At 49.1% G+C, this 24,264-nt stretch overlaps 1 protein-coding gene and 1 long non-coding RNA gene across 2 annotated transcripts; both read left to right on the top strand.

Moving 5' to 3' along the window:
* The first annotated feature begins 1,597 nt into the window (after positions 1–1,597).
* LOC115402460 (uncharacterized) lies at positions 1,598–18,885 on the top strand. Its single transcript, XR_003933107.1, has 5 exons — positions 1,598–1,777; positions 15,103–15,155; positions 15,528–15,602; positions 18,579–18,680; positions 18,831–18,885. It is a non-coding gene; the product is annotated as an uncharacterized LOC115402460 (long non-coding RNA).
* A 119-nt stretch (positions 18,886–19,004) lies between these two features.
* On the top strand, positions 19,005–23,951 carry LOC115402428 (NACHT, LRR and PYD domains-containing protein 12-like; the record flags this gene model as incomplete). Its single annotated transcript, XM_030110974.1, has 5 exons — positions 19,005–20,785; positions 21,315–21,488; positions 21,711–21,893; positions 23,182–23,355; positions 23,439–23,951. Coding segments are annotated over 5 exons (2,523 nt in total), but the record flags the coding sequence as incomplete, so codon positions are not given.
* Between the last annotated feature and the right edge of the window lie 313 nt (positions 23,952–24,264).

The following is a 24,264-nucleotide window of genomic DNA, read 5'->3' on the forward strand; positions in this document are numbered from 1 at the left end:
CTGCTGCTTCAGCCTGAACAGAAACAAGTCGGTGCCAGATGTAAAGTAGATACGTGTTCCTAAATCGGTGATTTCAAAATAAAATCTGTGTCGTGTTTTTGCCTTCACATTGCTTTTTGTAATTCTTCTGGTAGAATATATGACAAACAACGCGATCTTATCATTCTATGCATTAAAACAGGTTACTTACTCATACAGGTACAGGTTTACTCATTGTAGGAAATTCAAACGACAAGAAATTGCACAAATCAGAGCTCCATGACTGGAGCGGCTGTGTTGCCAGATTGGACGGGTTTCTGCACAATCAAGCTTCTCTTGAACCCGAGGTGGGCTGATGGAATGCTATATGTTTGTGATGTGTGTGTTTTTTTTTTAAATGAAAATCCAGTTTTTATGGTTTTAACAATGATTTTCTTCAGAGATGGAGGTCTGGATTGCTTTCTATTGTTGGATGGAATTTACATTATATTTGGGGCAGATCTGGCAACCTCCATCAGCTAACAGCAGACACACTGAGAGTGTGTGTCTGTGTGACACTCTGTGTGAGTGACAGAGCTGCAGAGTTGGACCAGACAGGCACAGGCATGTAGTTTGTTTGGAGCTTTCCAGCCTGGCGTCAGGAAGCAGCTCCAGAGTTTGGCTGGATTTCACACCAAAAGATGAAACTGGGGCGACTGCAGCTTGAAAAGTTTTCATGACATGGATATTTTTTTCTTCTGTTCAGGATGAAGATATTAAAGAGTTAATGCAAACCCCCATTTGTATTGTTTCATATCTCACTCAATGAGAATCGCTAAGAGAATTGATAAGGAATTGTACTGATAAGCAGTATTGATAGCCCCCCCCCCCCCCCCCCCCCCCCCCCCCCCCGTGCCCCCCCGCGCTCAGACGATATGAGTAAGCGGGTAAAGGGGGCCCCCATCCTTTTGACTTCTATTTGGGGAGGCTCGCTATTCCGCACTTTGAAAACCCCTGCCTTATGCTAATATTATATGATAGTATCGAACCAGACTGACACATTTCAGCTCTGTTGAAAAACGATACATACATTGGAAACGAACAGAAACTCCGGACATGAGCTTTAATGCTGTCTGAGCTGTCAAACTGAATGTGTCAATTTTACAACTCTGAATATCTTTGTACTCATCAATGAGTCTGATTACATTCAGCAATTTTACAAATTCTGATTTTTTTTTTTTTTTTACACTTTTGAAAACCTGATTCCAAACAACTTTTTCAGATTGTGGTCTTTCTTTTGCTCATTGACAGCTCTCACTTTGGACACACACACACACACACACACACACACACACACACACACACACACACACACACACTCACTCACTCACTCACTCACTCACTCACTCACTCACTCACTCACACACACACACACACACACACACACACACACACACACACACACACACACACACACACCTTCACTGAATGATCATGGTGTTTTTTAGCATTAGACTCCACTGCGTTGCAGCAGCAGCACTGCTGGACTTGGTGCGTCTGTTTTGAACTGTGGGCTGATTTCTCGTCAGACCTGGCAACCCGCCATGTTTGCATTTCCGCACCTGAGCAGAACTGCGTCTCCTGTCAAACCACCCCCTGTTCCACTGCTGGAGAGAAGTGTGCTCCTTCACTTTACAGCTTTCTTCTCTTTTTCATCGCAACTCTGACATGAAGCCGCTGTTCTGACTGCAGAGATCAGAGTGAAACCTGGTCTGGGTCTCGGACCTCTGCTCCATCTGACTGGTCCAGAGGACAAACGGTGAGTTCTATTTCATCCCTCCTGACAGCCAGTGGCGGTGCTTCAAGCACTGAATGATCATTCTTGCGTATGCACATGTCGAGGCTAAATAACAACGTCACCTGGTGACCTCCCGTGACCCACGTGAGTCTATAAAGTCACGTGACACCGGAGACTCAGTCCCTTTTTTCCCCTGCTGTTGGCCCGTGACCTAGCTGCGTGCGGTCCGGGGCTACGTGAGCTGTCTGCGGCAACGTGGTGCGTCCTGTCTCAGCGTGGGTGAGTATTTCCTACTGCCGTTCACGGTTTGGAAGCTCATTGTGTTTGTCTGTTGCCGTTTTTGGCATGACTTTCTGTTTTTGCTGCAGCCGTTCCGGCTTGTTGTGCAGTGTTAATTGGGTTATTGCCGTGTCCGGCTCCTTCTTGTTTTTTTTTTGTTTTTTTTTCTCTTTTCTTGCCTGCTCGCCTTTTTTTCCTTCCCTTTTCGGATCTCCACCGGCAGCGTGTTCGCTCATGTGGCTCTTTTTGTTGGGTAATTTGCAGTCAGTCGCGCCTACGCCTGATCTGGCATCCAGTTAGCATTTACTATGCTGGATTCACCCTGTTGCCGGGACTGTGTGGCTCCCCTCCAACAAGACGACGGGCATGATCTGTGCCCTTCCTGTCTGGGAATGGCTCACCTGCGGGAGGGCCTTACGGACGATGCTTGTCTGAACTGCAGCGTTATGCCCCTCTCTCTACGTACAGCTCGTCTAGCCGCATTGGAGGGTACGACGGCACGGGCGCCGGCATCGTCCTCTGCTCTGCTTCCCGCTGCGCCTGCGGTACGGCGCTCCGCCGCTGGAGACGCTTCTTCCGCCCCACGTAAATGCTTCGTTGCTGGGGATGCTTCTACGGCTCCACGGAAGCGGTCCAAGGCGGACCACTCTTCTGCACTGACAGTGAAGGTCGACAATCTGACGTCTGAACTGGCTCAGATGAAGGCCCTCCTCCAGGCCCTTCAGGGTGCTGAGGGGCACCAGGACGCCCCTGCACTTCACACTGCAGACAGGTCCTCTCTTTGTGAGGAGGATGCCATCTCTGTTGCAGCGTCAGATTCACATTTTCAGGAATGTGACTCGCAGTTTTTTGGGCCGCCGGATGTGAGCCCGGAGGCTTCTGAGGGGGGCTTTCGGGCGTCTGCCTCTTCTGCGAAGAGCGAGGATAATGCCGCCGTCTCCGCAATTCGCACGGCGCTGGCACGTCTGCATCTCGACACACCTCCCACGCAGTCGGCGGCAACCTGTGCCTTCTTCCGGCAGCAGGCTGCTGCCACGGCTTTTTTGGTGCCGCCGTCGGCAGAATATATCGGTCAGCTTCATGCCTGCTGGACCGATATGAGGGCCTTTTCTAAACCTACCGCTGATGGCATAGCCCTTGCCTCGATGCAGGAAGCTGCTAGGTTTGGGTTGGACTGTATGCCGGCTGTTGAGCCTGCCGTGGCCTCCCTTATCGTGCCCCCAGATGAGGCCTTGCGGACGGATGCTAGGTGCCCGCGTCCTCAATGTCGAGCTACTGATGAGCTGCTCTGCAGGGCTTATGAGGCGGGGCTTGGATGGGGCTGATTGCTAATTCTATGTCCCATCTGCTACTGGGCCTGGCGTCTTCTCTGGAAGCTGTGTAGGTGGACTCCCCTACGCAGGGCCTTGTTGACGCTTCCCTACAGGCTTTTGCCTTCATGTCCCGGGAATTAGGTCGCCTTCTGTCTACCTTGGTTCAGGCTCGTAGACAGGTTTGGTTGGCGCAGTCCCCCCTGACGGAATCTTGTAGGAGAACCCTGCAAGGTCTGCCTGTCCTCCCGGGTGAGCTTTTTGACTCTGCTGCACTGGAGGCTCTGCAGCGTATGGCGCAGGCCACCCATACGTGGCAGCAGCTGGTGGGCCTTCATCGGCGAGCTCCTCCACGCGTCAGCTCGCAGGGGCCTGGCCCCAGGGTTTGCACCCCTTCCTCTGACCCTTTCGCCGTTCCTTGGCTTCCCAGTTCGAGGTTGGAGGGCTTGTGGGGTGATTGGCGGGGAGCCCCGGCTTCCCGTTCACCGCAACCAGGGCACAGGGGGCGCCGCCCCCCCAGGTCCTCGAAGGACTGCAGGGGGCATCCGTGAGTCGGGGGGGCCGGCGGTGGGGTGTTTTACTCCGGAGTAGCGCCTCTTGGGGAAACTGGTTTCAATTTCGGCTGTTATTCCTCTGAGCCTGCTCTACCGGTGCCTTTGCAGATGTGGATGAATGGCCTACGGCTGGATCCGACGCGGCTCACACACAGGCGCACGCGGGTGCTGGTGTCACAGAGGTGTCTCCTGTCCCTGGTTCCGTGGCGGGACAGCCTGTGGCTCAACCGAGGCGTGCGGTTGGGGGCCCCACAGGCGTGCCGCGAGGTTGTGTACACGGTAGCCTCGTCCATGGGCTGGGGTGCGACGTGGCAGGGCCGTGTGGTGCAGGGGAGGTGGCCCCCTCAGCTCCGAGGCGAGCACATCAATGTACTGGAGCTGCTCGCGGTTTTTCTTGCCCTGCGGTGGTTGCTTCCGTGTCTGCGGGACAGGCACGTCTTAATCCGCTCGGACAACACGTCTGTGGTCTTATCACGTCAACCACATGGGTGGAATGCGGTCCGTGCGGTTGACTCAGGTGGCGGCTCGGTTGCTTACCTGGGCACAGTCGCGCCTGGCGGGGCTGCGGGCGGCGCACGTCCCGGGGCCGCAGAACGAGGTGGCGGACTTCCTCTCCTGACAGTCATTGCTGCCGGGGGAGTGGAAGTTGCATCCCGCGGTCGTGACCCTGATTTGGAGGTCTTTCAGCAGGGCAGAAGTGGATCTCTTTGGTGGTTGCGACGCCCACTCTAGTTTTCCCTGGCGGACAGCACCAGTCCGCTTGGTCAGGATGCGCTGGTGCACGACTGGCCTCAGCAGCTCCTGTACGCATTCCCTCCTCTGCCCCTCATATTTCCGACTCTCCGCAGGGTGTCCCAGGAGGGCCACATACTTCTCTTGGTGGCCCCGTTCTGGCCGGGGAGGACCTGGTTTCCATTGCTGCTGAGGCTCTGCTGCGCCTCTCCGATGCGCCTCCCCTGCAGGGCAGACCTCCTGTCCCAGATGGACGGCCGCGTCTGGCACCCCGATCCCGGTCGCCTCCAGCTCTGGGTTTGGCCGCTGCATGGCCTGTGGTAGATTTTTCTGTGCTCACCAGGGGCGTGGGTCACACTATTACTTGTGCACGGGCACCTTCCACACGATCATTGTACGCCAACTGGTGGAAGTTGTTTGCTGAATGGTGCCAAGAGCGAGGACTGGACCCTGAACACTGTCCGGTGGTGTCAGTCCTGTTGTTCCTGCAGGACCTGTTGGAGAAGGGGAGGTCTCCCTCTACCCTGAAGGTATATGTAGCGGCCATTTCATGTTAGCACATTGAGGTGGATGGTGCTACTGTTGGGGGCAATAAGTTAGTGTCCTTGTTTTTGAAAGGTGCCCGGCGGTTGCGGCCTCCGACCCATCATGTGGTTCCTCCGTGGGACCTCTCATTGGTGCTCGAGGCACTGCGCTCTCCGCCGTTCGAACCGCTGACTGAGGTGGGCCTCAAGCGGGTGTCGATGAAGCCCGCGTTTCTCCGGGCAATGGTTTCGGCTAAACGTGCCGGGGAATTGCAGGCCCTCTCGGCCCATGAGTCCTGCTGTCGGTGGCATCCTGATGGTTCGGAGGTTACTTTCTGGCCTAACCCCTCCTTTGTTCCTAAGGTGCCCTCGGCAGCTGCTGTGGGGCCACTGAACCTGGCCCGTTTTGACTCGGGTTCTTCCTGGGAACATCTTTGCCCTGTACGTGCTCTGTCCATCTACCTGCGAAGGACAGCGTCTATTAGGAGGTCTGACAGCCTTTTTGTGTGCTTTGCTGGGCCACGGGTGGGTCAGGTACTGTCTAAACAGCGGTTGTCACACTGGGTGGTGGGTGTCATCACGGAAGCCTATGCTCTTTGTGGTCAGCCGCTGCCTCCGGGGGTGAGGTGCCATTCCACCAGGAGCGTTTCCATCTCCTGGGTGGTGACAGCCGGGGTGCCGCTGGAGGCTGCGTGTGCCGCTGCGTCGTGGACGTCAGTCAACACCTTCACCAGGTTCTACTGTGTCAACATGGCTGCTGCTCAACCGCTGGACGGCGTTCTGCGCCAGCATCGCCCTTCAATTGACTGAGGTCGGTGCATGAGTGGGTCCATTGATTCCTCGGGACCTTGTTGACTCTTGTCATCCAGTGCTTGAAGCACCGCCTTTGGCGTCAGGAGGGATGAAATAGAATGAAAGTCACGTATGTAACTACGGTTCTATGAATCCCGGATGACCGCCAGAGCGTTCAGTCCCTCGGAATCCTCGTGCAGCGCGAGAAGGTTCTTGGGACTGAGTCTCCGGTGTCACGTGACTTTATAAACTCACCAGAGGTCACCAGGTGACATTGTTGTTATTTAGCCTCGACATGTGCATATGCAAGAATGATCATTCAGTGCTTGAAGCACCGCCTCTGGCAGTCATCCGGGATTCATAGAACCGTAGTTACATACGTAACTTTCGTTTTAATGGCCTCTCTGTCTCCTTGTGTCTTGAGATTCAGCTGCTTTTAGAGTCATTCAAAGCTGGAAACTGGACGATGGACTGATTTCATGCTTCATGCTTCACATCTGCTCTGAATTTCCTTGCTTGGTTTATTACCTCCGCCAGGAGGTTATTTAATCATGTCAGTTTGTTGGTTTGTTGGTTGGTTTGTTGGTTTGTTGGTTGGTTGGTTGGTTGGTTGGTTGGTTTGTTAGCAAGATCCCAGAAAAAGTAATAGACGGATTGCAATGAAACTTTGTGGAAAGGTGGATCTTGGGCTAACTTAGAATTGATTAAATTTTGGTGATGATCTGGATCACTGTCTGGATCCAGGAATTTTTTAAAGGATTCTTTATCATTGAGAGATCGGGAGTCTTTCACATGGTTGGGCAGGCCCACCAACAAGGGGCGACAAACACCTGGCTCACACAGGACGCGCCGCTTCTGACGTGGAAGTGGGAAGCACCAACTGTCAGATCGGTGCCCCTGTTAACCTATCTGACGGTTCATACAGGAGACACAGGGGACCACCGCGTGCGTAGCGGCTCGCGCCGTGGAGCACAGCCACTCCGCTCCTCTCTATTTTCTCCGCGAGCCACGCGCGCCGTGCACCACCAGTTGTAAAGCTGGACAGAGCAGATTGCACCTCACAGGAAGTCGGGAACGGAAAATACGAGAGAATCCGTTCAATTTTCAAATTAAAATGAAGTAAAATAACATAAATTATGTTGCTTTTCGGTTTTCCTTTTCAGATAAACACACACACACACACACACACACAGGGAGAGAGGGTGACAGGGCGACAGACAGAGGGACCGCACGCTGCAGCGCTCCGCTCCGATCACCCCCCCGATCACAATGTTGTGTGATTATGTATGGTGTTGCAATCTAAATTCCTCCTGAAGCACTGTTCGGATCAGAAAAGCATTCGGGGTGAGTTCTACTTTATTCTATAAACAACGCGAAAGTGGACCAATCACAGCCCTCGACGTTCACGTCATCACGCATCGTCTCAATGCGAAGTCACAATTTTTAGGAGGCGCACGTCAAGCCCCGGCGTAGCCCGTCATAGGGCTACGGCGTAGACATCGTAGGAACGCCGTTGCGGCGATGGGGGAGCATACTGAGGCCTTTAGCAGTGTTAGCACTGTTAGCAGAGGGGGATTTATATATAGCCACTCCTAAAACGGCTTCAATTGTCCAAAAGCTCATTAGTTTCACCAATATTTCATCATGGTCCACTCAGCCTCTCCTCCACGACAGCCCAGTGTCGACAGATATGTCATATATGCAGATATATGTTCGGTAAGTGCATGCGTGTTTAGATAATACGTCTAGAAATCTATGTCTATAGATCTATGTCTAGGTAAAGCCGGAGCTACGGAAGCAGCATTGTTGTTGTGACTGCCTCGCGGCTTGGCGGTGAGTTGGTGAGTGACTTGCGCTGTGCTCCTTTAAAGAACAGTTTAATATTGCAATATGATGATCCATAATCCAGACAATCCAGCAAAAACTGCCACAGTACAAACGTATGCATCCAGACAAAGCTAGAAAGTATAGCCTTTTGTCCAAAACATGTCTTGAAATAAGCAAATAATCCAGAATTAGACGTGCCACCGCGCGCGCGCAGGCGGCACGTCTCTCCGCGTGCGCGTCCGATAATAATCCATTTTTTTATCAGATAAAAACATCCAGACGTCTCTCCCTCGTGCTGAGGATATCCAATATGGCGACTGATCTGTTTCCGTTGCTTATTCGTCATATTTCAACCAATCAAGTGACTCATCCCTCCCTCCGATGGCTAACCAGCCAACCGCTGCCGAGACTGATGGACCCACGTCATCGGTCGTCATCACTCGTCATCAACGTATTCTGAGCCAATCACGTTGGTAGAAACGTTTGCCTGACAGGGCTGGTAGCCAATGAGCTTGCTGAATGGCTGGCTGGCCCGCGAGCGGGGTTTTGTGACTTCTCAGACATCTGCTGATGGATGCACCTGCTGTCTGTCCCTGCTCCTCTCAATCTGAGGGCCTTATCCCACACTGAAGCCTATCTGAAGTGATTTTTTGAGTACTTTATGAGTTTTTGGAGTGAAAATAATGTAAAAATGGGCCAAAAACCAACATATACCATTGTACAGAGGGCATCCAGAGGGTATACAGAGGATGTCCAAAATTGACGCCGCCGGGGCATAGCAGTACAAATACATGTGTGAAGCACTCATTTCTTGTATTACTGCTCTGACATTTTGACCTGAACTATGTAAGACCCCAGGCTTCAGCAAAATTGTGTTTTCAAGCTCTCACAGTGCTTCCACACTTATTTCCAGGTGTTTTATGAGGAAAAAAATTCAGGCGAGAATGAAATTCATCCTAATTCAGTGTGCTGCAACATAAATAACTCTGTGCCAGTAGCACCAAGAGTAATTCTGACTGCACTGGGTGAAAATACAGGTTGTCAGCTTTCAAATGAGACCCCAACCATGCATGTACTCCAAACAGTTCAAGAACAGCATTCACTTTACTTTGGGTATGTCTTCAGTTGAACTTTTAGGCGAAAATGGCCCCGAGCTTAAAGGGTTAAAGAACAGTTTAATATTGCAATATCTGACCTAATCTAAACACAATGACAGATACATGAGATACATGGGAATTGCTTTAGGTTGTTTCTTTTTTTTCTTTGTTTATATTTTTGTAAGATTTCTCTTTGTTCTTTTCTCTTTATTTTTCTTTTTCTATTTTTCTGCTGAATTTTATCTTATGTATGACTTTTACATGGCCATTTCATTTTTTTTCACTTTGAGTTTGTGCAGGAGCAGCATTTGTACAAGCTTTTTGGCTTTTTTTTATTCGTTCCCATGCACAAAGTCATATTGTTTTGACTATATGTGCAAAAAAAAAAAAAGGTGGATGGAATAACGCCATCTCTAAGGCGGACAACCTGTCCTGTCCTGTCCTGTCCGGTCCTGTCCTGTGGAAATCCTGCTCTCTGAAGCCTCACTATACAGATGAGTCACTTGCTCGGAATTTCTCCAGTCCTTGGAGCGATCTCCCACTTCTTCCTCACATTTCTTTCTTTAGCAAATATGCAAAACGAAACAGGAGATCACCACAAAATAATCTTAAAAAAGAGCTCACTTTCTTCCTTTTTCATTCTATTTTATTCCTTATAGGTGCATTAAGGAGTTTTACAACCTTAAAAATACGTATTTTCCACCATAAATATGTTACACATTTTTAATGGTGTGTACAATGTGCCCTGACATATTCATTACAAGTACCTCTAACAGCGCTAAATTGTCACTTGAAAGTCACAGTGCCGGTCCGGCACCAGCATTTTTTTGGGGAGAATTTGAAAGGAATGACGTAATGCGCGCTCCGGCTGGATAAGTTTCGCTTTGTCCGCCATTACTCCTCCAGATGCTTAGTGAGCAACAACTGAGCAGGATCTTCCAGAAAGTAAGAACAGACTGGCTTCTAGCACTGCCACAGCTCCACACAGACTCCACCAGGTAGAAGGAACTTACATTTTACTGGAGCGCTACTAAACGAGCGAGGGAGGAGTCCCCCTCTTCCGTGCACGCGAGCCACAGGGACGAGTTTTTCACTAAGCTGCGTTACGCCCAAGGCCTGCAGGGGGCGCTGTTTCGCATAAAACGTGCAAACTCCTCAATGCACCTTTAAAGTTTCTTAGAACCACTTGGTTCTCATTTTTCAAGTTAATGCAAATCTGTTCCTAAAAGTTCCTATAATTGTTAATGAGCGAGCTGTTTGCAAATGACGGTGTAATTCTGAAAAAACATTTAATCCTATCTGTGAAAAGTTATTCCTTGAGCCCTTCTCGCTACCGTCCCACACACAGGTGTCACACAGCTCTGGCTGAATCCCCGTAGGAATGACTGGAGCGTCTGCACCTCTCGACCAAGATGGCGGTCGTATTTCTCGTTGCGCAGCGCCCAAGCGGGGTCTACTCTTTATTTTGTCTATGGAAACAGGGACCAAACTTCTGTGACCTCACCCACAGCGGGGGGCGGGGCCACAGACATCATGACATCATGACGAGAGGTCGACCAATTTATCGACCGGCCGATATATCAGATCGATATTTGGACATTTTTCTCCATCGGCCATCGGCCGTATTTTCTTTTGAAAAGTCGATTTTGATTCGTTGTATAAAATTTTGATTTTTGATCAGGCACATGTGCGGGCAGCTGAAGCTGCCCCTCAAGAAAGGACCCCTGTGGCACACTGCTGCTTTCATGTACTTCAGAGCAGAGCGTGCTCAGTGGAATCCAGGCTGTGAAAAAAGCTGCACCTGTTGCGTCTGCAATGAATAATGGATTTGTTGAACATTTCAACGTTTTTGTGGCTCTATGGCTCCAGTCTGCAGAATATCATTATTTACTGCAGAAAAAAAGTTTGGCCGGGGATCACGTGGTGCCCCGGTGCTAACGCTGCCGTGTTCAACCATCGGAGTTTTTTTTTTTCTTTCTTCTTTTTCTCTGTTGTCCGGGCGCTGCACAATTTAGCGTGGGCAGGGCGCCCGGACTGAAAAGGTCTGGCGGAAACCCTGCATATTGTTAACTTCAAATGCTACTTTGTGATAAGATTTAGCAGTAAGAGATTAGCGTGGGCTAAGCTGACTTTACTTATGCGTGTTCAACCGTGTTGGTGAAAACACTTCACTGCTGTAGTTAACAACAGAACAAAGTAAATAGGAGGAAATGGCGAGAGTAAATAAAAGAGTAAATAATCAATCATGGGGCTTTTTCTAAAGCATGTATTAGCCATCCACACATTCCTCCACATAATGCATGACCGGAGTTATGTTTTTATTTGTATGTATGGCTTTTTTTACAGCCTTGTTTCTGACTACTTTTGTTCAAATTATATTAAAGTTTAAATTTCTTTTTTGACACTTTAAGAAGAGTGTGAATGTTTACTACTGCTTGTTACATTGTGAGTTTACTCAGACAAAATAGTTCATTGTTTTGAAAGCTGAATAAATGTTCAGAGAACTGGACACGACTTGTAATAGATTTCTTTTAGTTGCTCAGAAATTGCTGCGTTTCACAAAAATGTGATAAATATTTATAAATACTTTTTAAAAAATCAGCCTAAATATCAAATTGGAAAAATCGGCTATGCATATCGGCATCTGCTGCCCAAATTTGGAAAACATCAGCATTGGCCCCCAAAAAACCCATATCGGTTGACCTCTAATCATGACGCAGCTGGAGGTCACGTGCCTGAGGGGCGGCCATCTTGCTGAGGTCCCTGTGGGCACAGACGTCATATACGTAGGCGCCCCATTCACGCTGCTGAGAAGTGGAGCCAACATGCCCGCTGGCGGCCATCTTGGCAGGGTGGAGCTCGGTTCCGCAGCACAGTGAGGAATGAAATGTCTCAATGGAAATGTGATCATAAATCCATCAGTTTTCAGCTTCTGTTGTAGATTATTATAAAGGTCAGACATGGAGGACACACACACACACACACACACACACACACACACACACACACACACACACACACACACACAGAATGAAATAAACTCATGAACTGTTCAGTGTGATTGAGATTTTTATTGAGAGAAATGATTAAAGGATGAATATTGTACTTCATTGTTATTGATATTATGACTGTATGATTCTGATCATCATTATTATGTTGCATTGCTATATCTATTGTTATCACAATTATTATAATTACTATTATTATATTTAAAGCTGGGGTTGGCGATCTGAATGAGACACATTTTTTTAAAATACTGGTTAAAATGATCTTTAAGACCCGATGGGAAGCAATTCATAGCGTGTTCTTAAAGGTGCATTAAGGAGTTTTACAACCTTAAAAATACTTATTTTCCACCATAAATATGTTACACATTTTTAAAGATGTGTACAATGTGCCCTGACATATTCATTACAAGTACCTCTAACAGCGCTAAATTGTCACTTGAAAGTTGCAGTGCCGGTCCGGCTCCAGCATTTTTTTGGGGAGAATTTGAAAGGAATGACGTAATGCGCGCTCCGGCTGGATAAGTTTTGCTTTGTCCGCCATTACTCCGCCAGATGCTTAGTGAGCAACAACTGAGCAGGATCTTCCAGAAAGTAAGAACAGACTGGCTTCTAGCACTGCCACAGCTCCACACAGACTCCACCAGGTAGAAGGAACTTAAATCTTACTTGAGCGCTTCTAAACGAGCGAAGACGGAGTTCCCCTCTTCCGTGCACTCGAGCCACAGGGACGAGTTTTTCACTAAGCTGCATTACGCCCAAGGCCTGCAGGGGGCGCTGTTTCACATAAAACGTGCAAACTCCTTAAGGCACCTTTAAAGTAGTTTGGAAAATATCCGCTATCTACAGCAGGAGTAAAACGGGAAAAACAGCAACCAATAGCCTTTCCGGCACACTGTTTTTTAAAACCAATCAAATCCCTTCGCCGTTCGACCTGCCCCCTGCGCGTACATGTGAATGGCGTGCACTGACCCTGGTTCAGTGCGCGCGTAGAAGGACGGAGCGTCGTTGCTGAATCGTGGAGAAGAATGTTTGGGGGTTTACTTACCGTTGAGTGCGCCATAACGTGGCGTAGTGCAAATAAAGAAAAACGAAGAAATGAAGCGCTGAGGACAGGTTACGGCAGGAACGCACTGAAACAGAGTAAATAAAATATCTTAAAGCTCAAAATGTATCAGAATGAATAACGTGGTGATTTAATATCAGCTTTTATACTGATAATTTTCATGGTTTGTTAGAAGACATGATCAGCAGAACTAAGTAATTCGTGTATTTAATATATTTCAGCCAAAAGAGGTTCTCAAGTTAGTTCTTTCTCCATTAAGAAGCTGTAAGCAGCAGGAACATTGTAGAGCCCTTTCCCTATAGGGCTGCTACACTTTGAGCTCCTGAGGTGTAGAGGGAGAATCGTCTCTAACGCGTGCCCCCACGGCAAGTCAATCAATCACGTTCACGCTCTTTCTGCGTTTGGGTGCTGCGACCCATTTATTTCCTTTGGTGCACACACAATCCACCGTTCAATCAAACTGGAGCCGGAAAGCTCACCGATACAATTTTCACCATCACAAACAAGATCCCACACGCCGCTCGGACACGGTGAAAGACTGTTACCTGTCCCTCTATACTTCCCTGTACTGCTCCCCCTGGTGGTCAAGAAAGAAAATGATAAATGGCTCCTACAAATATGTTAAAGGAATACTCTGAAGATTTTGGACCCACGCCCTATCCCGATCATTTACACAGTGAGATAAGCTCATAAATACCTTTATTGTGTCCTTTCGTCCAGCCGCGGGCTACCAGCTGTTAGCATCGTAGTTCGCTTAGCTCAACTGCGGGAGGTGACGAGGAAACAGAGCCGGACTGACAAAAGTGGGCAAAATACTCCTTCCAGTGATCCAGGGGATGGCGTATTAGCATGTGAAGTAAATCCGAATGGTTAAAAAACATTCTAAAAGATGTTTTTTCCTTTTTAATCCATTAAAATAAGGTTTTGATACACACAGACCTGCGCGTGCGCAGTGCTCCGCGGAAGGATATACCGGCGCACAGCAGTAGAAGCATAGACTCAGCTGCTGTGCGCTGGTACATCCTTCCGCGGAGCACTCTGCTCGTGTCCGGAGTTTCCGTTCGTTTCCAATGTATGTATAATTTTTCAACAGAGCTTAAATGTGTCAGTCTGGTTCGATACTACAATATAATATTAGCATAAAGCAATATAAAAATTTATTGATGAGCCCCGCCTTCGTCTCATAGACCCCCATGTTATCCGAAAAAGCGCTTGTCAGCTTCAGCTAATAGATTTCGAGCTTCCGCATTCTCGTGTTGTCCATCAAAGTGTGTCGCAGCCAGAGAGCACGGCCGCTCGCCCAGCAGAGGAGAGTTAACTATGCAGCCGCCCCGCTTACCTCGAATATATCCACTGTCTGCTGAACATCCACCGTAAACAGCTAAACATGGAGGATGCTGTAGGACTCAGAGGCTCTCATTTTCACCCGATAATGTGCGCGCACAATTAAAGGGGCGTGGCTTGGTCTCTCATGAAAGCAGAGGGAGGGTTGGATTAAAAAAAACCTCTCTCTTTCAAAACTCCGGACACGAGCTTTAAAATACCAAGTCTTTACCAAGATTGCCACCCCCGACCCCCCCAACAGACACACACACACACACACACACACACACACACACACACACACACACACACACACACACACACACACACCAGCAAGAGCAGAGCAGATGAAAAACAAAGTTTGTTATGAGTACACACTTCCTCAAACTTCATTCTGTCTCTCACCCTAATACAGAGAAGACAGGATAAATTCAGTAACGCCGAATTGTGCCTCATTAAGCCAGATGGTGTGTTGAAGGGAAATGTACTTTATTTTGCGTGTTTTCAGCGCCTGAAGACCGCCCAGCGGGCCGAAGCGTTCTGCCGGTAAAAGACGCGATTCAAGTTTCACTTTCATTTTCGTCATATTTGCACTCCTCATTTCAGTTTGTGCCTCATACCAGCGTTTTCCTCGTGAGTTTTCTGATAATTCGGCTGAGTTCATTACAGCAAATAATGAGGAATGGACCGTGTTTCGCCACAGAAAGTGCTGCTGCTGTGTGTGCTTCTTTGATGGTCAGCTGGAGCGCAATGTGTGTGTGTGTGTGTGTGTGTGTGTGTGTGTGTGTGTGTGTGTGTGTGTGTGTGTGTGTGTGTGTGTGTGTGTGTGTGTCTCAGGGACTGAAGATGTCTGGTGTGGATACAGAGGAGGACAGATCAGGTGTGGACAGGTAAGAGCCGTCAGCTGTCCTCTTCAGCGTGTCTTCCTGCCACCACAGAGTAAACGGACTCTTCTGGTGTGTGTGTGTGTGTGTGTGTGTGTGTGTGTGTGTGTGTGTGTGTGTGTGTAAGGTGTGTGAACCTTCCTGTCCAGGTTGGACATGTCCGTCCCTCATGTTGAATGAATGTGTGTAAACTGTCAGAACCTCCCTGATCTGGCAACGAGCCAACAGAACATCTGGACCTGCTGTCAAACTCCTGACTGAGCTGTGTGGGAGTGACCTTTGACCTCTGTCATGGTTCATCTCTTTCCAACCGCTGAGTTTACAGTGAACTGACTGAACCATTCAAGCTGTTTCTGAATCCTCTTGTTTCACTCTCAGCTCGTCTCCGAAGAGTGACCGGTCCAAAGATGGATGGCCATACTTCAGTGGTGAATCTGGACCTCCAGACTCAAAGTAAGAAACTGTTTTTATTTCATTTCCTCCATTCCAGTGTGTATCGACTGTGTTTGGGCAAGAAATGGTCAATGATACAGTTCAGATAGTTCAGTGTGTGATGATGGATTTAGAAGCAGTGAGAACGGAGAAACTCCTGAATGTGATGTGAACTGACTGACTGACTGACTGCTGGTGGTGGTGATGGGGGCGACGGACATTGCTGCAGTTATAGTTAGTGTGTGTGTGTGTTAGGGATGTCCCAATACAGATTTTTTGACTTCCGATCCAATCTGATACCTACATTCTCAGAGCATTAAAAATAAGGCAGCAGTATCGAAATTACAGATGCATTTTATTTTACTTTATGAAGAACAATGCAATAAACAAAAATAGTTTAAAACCATTTCTGCAGAATAGTTCGATTTCAAAAGTCGTAACAAAACTAAAACTTTCGCTTTACACAAAATTAGATTCTTAGAAATAGAAAAATAAATCACCCAGTAGTGAGCTGAGCTTCATATTCAATGCAAAAATAAAATGCTTTCTCTTATTTCCAATGCTGGTGCTGAATTTCACCCAAAAAGTTCTTTATTCATAAGAAGAAAACAGGGAGTAAAAGAAGAGAGAACTCATGAGCAGTATGTGTAAACTTTTACACTTTAAATTTAATTGTGCACATGCACAGATTCATGCATTGAGAGAATGAAAATGAGCCTTTTTTCTCTTCAGAAGTGCTCCTGCTCAACTTGCAGACAAATACTGAACAAAACAGTGCAGAGTGTAGGGAGTAAAACAGTACTTTTAAACGGAGTGTAAAACCCTCCCTGTCTTCCATTCTGTCTGGGGGACCAGGGCTCAGTTTATCTGTCGAACCGTCAATAATGAGGTGAAAGTTTTTCTGAATGAAGACAAGCTTCTCTGTCAGTCTGCAGATGAACGGTTTCGCTTCTCATCCAGTACATTTTGAGGTAGCAGCGAAAAGTCTGTCACTGTCCACACTCCTGCAAGGGGCAGACAGGAACTTGGTGGCAACAGCAGCCAGGGGGGGTCTCTGTGTAGCGCCCTCCGGTGTTCCGGTGGACTGACGGACCTGGGGATGGCTTGTTCAGAGAAGTAGCTATGCACTTCAGTTGTTGTGGAATTTTGAATCAGAGCCAAAGATGACGAGTCAAGGTGTTGACGCTGCACAAGGAGGATTTATTGAGGATTGCAGAGGAAGCACACACAAATCAGCTGATTGAGAGCAAGGCTGTTGCTCTGAGGAGAATCCAACCCGACTCTGGCATGACTTCCGGCCACGTCATCTCATATAGCTAGATCTCACGAGACTAGCAGACGCTGTTTCCAAGTGACTTCAGACAAAACAGAGCGGCCTTCACACTGTGTTCCTGAGAACTTTGAAAACAAAGCATTATTCCACATAAAGTGACAACTGAAGATGAGGTGGCACATCTCGTTTCAACCTCACTTTCTTCCGAAATGTCATCAAAGAGGCTTCCCAGTTTGTTGCTGGCCTCTGCCGGGCCTCTGCCGGGCCTCTGCCGGGCCTCTGCCGGGCCTCTGCCGGGCCTCTGCCGGGCCTCTGCCGGGCCTCTGCCGGGCCTCTGCCGGGCCTCTGCCGGGCCTCTGCTGGGCCTGCTGGCCTCTGCTGGTCTTGCACGTGGGGCTAGACTCGCTGGTCCACTGCTGGCTCTGCAGACCACACAACGTGTCCCCTTGGTAATGAAAAAATGTTGGCAAAATCAATGTTAAGACTTGCCAATCTTTGTATCTTGGTCCACCAAAGTGGCGATGCAGTGCAGCGGCTCCCTCTCAACATGGAGAAGCTCCTGTTTCCAGCCTGCAGGAGGCGCTCTTCATGGCTCTGAGTCCTGCTTCACTCTGGTCTCCTGGAGACAGAACTGGCTCCAGCACTGTGACGGCGGGTCTCACATGCTGCTGTCTCTGCTCTCTCTGACTATATAACCTCATCGAACGGGGCCAGGACAGTTAGTCTTCGCTGCTAGCAGCCTCTGGTCTGCAGCCGGAGTGGAGCTGGGCGGTGCTCGCCAACAGAGACGCTGAGGAGACGGTTCTGCTCCGGGAGGCTTTGCAGCATGTGCAGAGTGGCGTTCCGTCTCTCTGCCACGTCCTGCGGCAGACGTCTTCTGGGCGTTTGAAGGTCCGTCTGAATGTCCTGAATGCTTGAAATGAGCCACGAGTTTCCTGGCAGTGACCAAAGTGTCATTCCCGCTGCGCTGTGAGAGTAAACCCTGGTGCACCATGAGGTGCAGCACAGCTCAGGCTCCGCCCCCATGTCAGCCCTGGCTTTGTCTCTTAAAACCACATACACACATTCTTTCTGTATTTGCCATCCTTTCAAAATTTCTTCAGTAATGTTTATCACATGTTCAGCTGTGTGTGAGCCGCGGAGCTCGTTAGCATGCAGCACAACATGACCGAGGCTGAAAGAGGCGTCAGTCCAGTGAGCAGGAGGACTGAACAGAGACACTGGACGCACATCACAGCTCCACATCTGTTGGAGAGGAAATGCTGCCTGCAGCAGCTGTGAGGGATGGAATGCGTTCACTCAGCCTCTCGTGTAGCTCCGGTAATGCGGCGTCCGTCAGATAGTCCCGAGATGGGAGTTCGTATCTTGACTGCACAAAGTCCATCAGGCGACGACATCCTTTGTTTTCCGCCACAGAAAGAGGTCGGTCGTCCAATGCAATGAATTCGACGATCTTTTGTGTTGATGTCCTGGACTTCTCGCTGTTCCGAGGTAGCTTTTCTCGTCTTTGAAACACCTCCGCCAAAGTTTGCTGCTGTGGCTTCACTGCCTTTTCCTTATACATCCCGAACTCCGCGGGGGGCCGTCTTTGTAATGTCTGATCATATTTGTTGTGTTAAAAAAAGTGTGACGGCGAGAAAACCAGATCGGCATCCTTTGTGTGTGTGTGTGTGTGTGTGTGTGTGTGTGTGTGTGTGTGTGATACCTTTATATTTTTGTATCAGGTCAAAGCCTGAAGCTAAAACCAGCTGTGTGTCTCTGAAGAGTAACCGGTCCAAAGGTGTTGGAGAAGACTTCAGTGGTGAACCTGGACCTTCAGGCTCAAAGTAAGAAACTGTTTTTCTTTTGTTTCCTCCAAACCAGAGTGAGAGATGTTGAGCTCACTTTTAGATCCAGCTCCAGGATTGTGAAGCTGGATATTTGTGTCGTTGCTGTGTGTTGTGTTGCTCAGAGGAAATGTTGCTTGGTGTCCACAGAGAGAGGAAGAGGAGGAGGAGTGAAGTCTGTGAGGAGCAGCCAGAAAGATCCAGAAGTAAGAGAGGACATGTGTCTGCTGAGGGACGGGGACTGGTTGTTGTGTTGTAGAGACATGAGAGCTGGTTGTTTGTGTGCAGTCTGACTGTTGTTGTTGTCTCTGAGCAGGTGTGGGTCTGCAGCAGCTTCTAGAAGAACATAAGAAGAGTGTGAGGAGGAGAAGTGAACGTGTGACTGAAGGGAGTGATGAACCAGGACGAGGAAGCCTCCTCAATAGGATCTACACTGAGCTCCACATCACAGAGGGACTCAGTGAGGAGCTTCAGAGGGAGCCTGAGCTGAAGCTTCTGGAGACAGCTTCCAGGAAGGAGAGCCTCCGTCACTCTGCCATCAGGGTTCAGGACATCTTCAAAGCCTCAGCCCAGCAGCTCAGACACATCCGAATGGTTGTGACCAGCGGCGTGGCCGGCAGTGGAAAAACCTTCTCGGTGCACAAGTTCAGTCTAGACTGGGCCAAGGGCCTGGAGAACCAGGATGTGGGGGTGCTGGTGGTGCTCTCCTTCAGGGAGCTGAACCTGCTGGGAGAGCGGCCGTACAGCCTCCTCTCGCTGCTGGCTGTTTTCCATCCCACGCTCCAGAAGCTGACGGCAGAGCAGCTGGCTGTCTGCAGGCTGCTCTTCATCTTGGACGGTCTGGATGAAAGCAGACTTTCTCTGGACTTCAGCGGCGGTCGGCGGCTGCCGGACGTCTCCCAGCAGTCTTCAGTCAGCGAGCTGCTCACTGACCTCATCCGGGGGGATCTGCTGCCCTCGGCTCGGGTCTGGATCACTTCTCGACCGGCGGCAGTCCATCAGATCCCTCCAACATGTGTGGACAGACTGACAGAAGTGCGAGGCTTCACTGACGCCCAGAAGGAGGAGTACTTCAGGAGGAGGCTGAGTGATGAGGAGCTGAGCAGCAGGATCATCTCCCACATCCAGACCTCCAGGAGCCTCCACGTCATGTGTGGAATCCCAGTCTTCTGCTGGATCACTGCTACAGTTCTGGAGCACATGTTGAGCAGCGAGCAGAGAGGAGAGCTGCCCCAGACCCTGACTGACATGTACTCCCACTTTTTGCTGGTTCAGACTCGCAGGAAGAAGCTCAAGTACCATGAAGGACCTGAGACGGGTCCACAGGAGCTGACGGAGGCTGACAGGGAGCTTCTTCTGAAGCTGGGCAGGATGGCCTTGGAACATCTGGACAGAGGAAACATCCTGTTCTACCAAGAAGACCTGGAGCAGTGTGGTCTGGATGTGACTGAGGCCTCGCTGTACTCTGGAATCTGTACTCAGGTCTTCAGAAGAGAGTCTGTGATCTTCCAGAAAGCCGTCTACAGCTTCGTCCATCTGAGTGTTCAGGAGTTTCTGGCTGCAGTCTCCATGTTCCACTGTCTCACCAGCAAGAAGACAGACCAGCTGAAGACCTTCTTTGGAGAGGGTCATGTTTTCACATCTCTTGATGATTTCCTGAAAGTCATCCTGGAGAAATCCCTCAAGAGTCCGAACGGCCACCTGGACCTGTTTGTCCGCTTCCTTCATGGCCTCTTTCTGGAATCCAACCACAGACTCTTAGAAGATCTGCTGGGTCGGACAGAGATCAGTCCAGAAACCATCTGGGGAGTCATCCAGAACCTGAAGTGGATCAACAGTGATAGAATGTCTCCTGACAGAAGCATCAACATCTTCCACTGTCTGACTGAGATGAAGGACCTCTCAGTCCATCAGGAGATCCAAGAGTTCCTGCAGTCAGAGACCAGATCAGAGAAGGGACTCTCTGGGATGCACTGCTCAGCTCTGGTCTACATGCTGCAGATGTCAGACCAGGTCCTGGAGGAGTTGAACCTGAAGAACTACAAGACATCATGGGAGGGACGACGGAGACTGATCCCAGCTGTGAAGAACTGCAGGAAGGCTGAGTGAGTCCACAAGTCTTCATGATCCATGTCTCAGTGATGTTTGTAGAACGTAGTTCCTGTAGTTCCTCTGTGGAGATGTTCCTCAATGATCTGTCATGAAGAATCCATCAGTCCACTCGTCCCATGATTCCCTACATTCACTGCTGCTCCTCAGTGTCAACAGTCCCCTCCAGAGGTGGGCTCAGTTCTCAGGATCTGTTCAGACTGAGGCTGTCAGTCTTCCTCCATCTTCTAATCCACATCCCATCTCTTCTTGTCTGGAACGTTCAGATATATTCCAGTTGGTTGAATTCCTGTCCTCAGCCTCAGACAGAGTGAGAATAAAGCAGCAGGTCTTCTCTGATCTTCTTGAGACTGCTTCATCTGATGAACTACTTCCTGTCAGACTCAGCAGGACCAGGACTAAAGCCCTGCAGCTCGGTGCAGCGGGGCAGGTTATGCTGTTTCTACAGGAGAGCAGCTCTGATGTCCAACAGTCCAACACAGTGTCCTCTCTCCTCACGTCCTGTCCTCTCTGCTCTCATTACAGTCTTTCTGGCTGTGGACTCTCTGGTCCTCACTGTGAAGTGATCTCCTCAGCTCTGACCTCTGACCCCTCCCATCTGAAACTTCTGGACCTGAGTAGCAACCACCTGGAGGATCAATCAGTGAAAACTGTGTGTTCTGGACTGGAGAGTCCAAACTGTACCCTGGAGACTCTGAGGTCAGTTCACTGTCTGAAGCTGGAGGACTGAGAGGAGATGAGGAGGATTCCAGATGTGGTCTGGACAGAGAGTGAACTGAGCTCTGCAGCATGTTGAGGAGAGCTCTTCTCCTCCTGGAGGCTTCAGCTGTTTGGACTTTACATGTCTAAACTCTTCCAGTCTGAACCTTCTTCAGCATCAGACTCTGTCCTCTAATCTCACTTCCTTCTCTCTTTATTCAGGTTGAGGGGCTGCAGTTTGTCAGAAATCAGCTGTTCTTCTCTGGCCTCAGCTCTGAAGTCCAACCCCTCCCTCCAGAAACATCTGGAACATCTGGACCTCAGCCTGAACCCTCTTCAGGATCCAGGAGTTTCTCAACTGTGTGGTTCTCTGCAGAGTCCACTCTGTGGTCTGCAGACTCTGAGGTCAGACTCCATGTTGTGTGTTTCAGTAAAGTAGTGTTGACACTAAAGGTCAGACATCAGGCTGGTCTGAGAGTGATCCACACTGAGGACCTCCATGAGGACCGGAGCTCCTTCTCTGGTCTGTAGTCCTGCGATGGCAGCAGAGCCGTGTGCAGCTCCACATTTCAGAGCTTCTAGAAGAAGAAAGGAGCTGCAGTGGATCACTGACTGTGAACCTCTGACACGCTCCATGTTGACCTTCAGCTTTCAGAGCAGGCGGATCTCTCCTGGATCCAGCAGATCTCTCCTGGATCCAGCGGATCTCTCCTGGATCCAGCTGTCACTGCTCTCCCAGCTGGAGCTCCAGACCCTCAGCAGCTCTGGAGGTTCTTCAGAGATCTGTGGCTCCAGCTGCTCCGTCACAGATCCACACACTGCTCTCTGGGTCGACACAGGATCTGGTCCTGCTGGTTCTGGACAAAGATTTTACTGATGCTGACTTCAACATGAAGGAATCACCAGTCAGTCAGTGGAGACAGAACTTCTTTAATGAAACCGTTCAGAGAAAGTCCAGGTCTGCACAGAGGTCCAGCTCCCTGATTGGACTGATGGTCTCACGTTGTGGTCTTCTTTGTTTTCCACATGACTAAGGGCGAATCCCAATTCTCTGCTTAATCCTCAATCTTACTCCTCATTCCTCAAAATGTGCACTCCCGTGAAGTTAAGTGCTGTCCCATTCCTAAACAAGTTGAGGAAAGGAGCGAGGCTAAGGGACGCGATCTCCCTTAATTTTGAGATTCTACGAGACCTACCTTGGAGTTAAGGATAACCCAGAATGCTTGTTAAATAGTTTGTTTTGCTGTTATTTTATTAATAAAAAATTGTGTATATTACTTTGGGAGTAATTGTATTAACTTTCTATCACAGATGATATTTACAAAGGCTATTAGAAAGAAATCCAGAAAATTCATTTGAATGCATTTATTAACGAGGTCACACATGCAAAATGCTAAACATTTTAATTGAGGGCACATTACTTACAGTTATAAAGGCCATTGTTATTGATCATTGACCAAAATTATTACTGTTGCTCTTCCACTCCCGGCTCTCCTCTACCTTCTTGCGCAGTGCTGCCCCCTGTGGTCCAAGGACGTAACTGTCTTTATGGGCTGTCCCATTTCCAAGTGACATTATATTCCTTTACACTTGTTTTTAGGAATCACTTAATTTGAGATTGAGGATCAAGGTTGAGGAGTGAGGATTAAGCAGAGAATTGGGATTGGGCCCGACTGATCTTCTTCTTCTCCAGGCTGAGCGGCTGTGGTCTGTCAGAGAGAAGCTGTGGAGCTCTGTCCTCAGTTCTCAGCTCTCAGTCCTCCAGTCTGACACATCTGGACCTGAGTAACAACGACCTGCAGGACTCAGGAGTGAAGCTACTGTCTTCTGGACTGGAGAGTCCTCACTGTAGACTGGAAGCTCTCAGGTCAGGATCCAGCTGCTGCTTGATCATGTGGAGGATCTTCCTTCTTCCTGCTTGACTTGATGCAGCCATGTTTGTGCCTCCAGTCTGTCAGGGTGTCTGGTCTCAGAGGAAGGCTGTGCTTCTCTGGTCTCAGCTGTGAGCTCCAAGTCCTCCCATCTGAGAGAGCTGGACCTGAGCTACAACCATCCAGGAGCCTCAGGAGTGGAGAAGCTGTTTGCTGCAGTGGAGGATCCACAGTGCAGTCTGGACACTCTCAGGTATGAACACACAGCAAGAGCTCCTCATGGACACTGAGACTGTCCACAGCAGCGGTCCTCAACAGGTGGACTGTGGTCCAAGTCTGGACCCAGACGCCGTCCCATACAGACCCTCAGTGGTGGACAAAGTCCTCCGCTCCATGACTGGAGGGAAAGTTCTGATCCTCCTGGTCAAATATTACTGCAGTACCAGAGAAAGCTGTGAGGTCAGATTGTTTCAGTTACAGTACTGGAGTACCTGCTTCTGGAAATACTTCAGTAATAAAGTACATTTTCATGTGAATGTTCAACATTGCTGCTTTGTTCCCACAATGAATGAACACAATCAAACCACTGGAACATCTCCTGAATGGACTGAGCTGTTGGTTGAAGCTGAGGAATAAAAACTGGTAGAATCTGCTGCCGGTCCTGAGAGATTCCTGCTGAAACACACCTGAACTGACAGGAGGACAGTTACTCTGCTCTGTTTACTCTGTTCTCTGTTGATTCACAACCAAACATAGAATTCAGACCCTGAAGATGAACTCCCACGAACTCCAGCATCAAGTCAGATGAGTCCCATCGTCAGGCTTTACAGCGGATCAGACAGTGGGAGAATTGCTGAGTTAAAAAGAGTAAAGAAATAAAGTTACTCAATCTGTCAGGATTACTG

Source organism: Salarias fasciatus, chromosome 15 (assembly GCF_902148845.1).
Source record: "Salarias fasciatus chromosome 15, fSalaFa1.1, whole genome shotgun sequence".
Classification (NCBI taxonomy): domain Eukaryota; kingdom Metazoa; phylum Chordata; class Actinopteri; order Blenniiformes; family Blenniidae; genus Salarias; species Salarias fasciatus.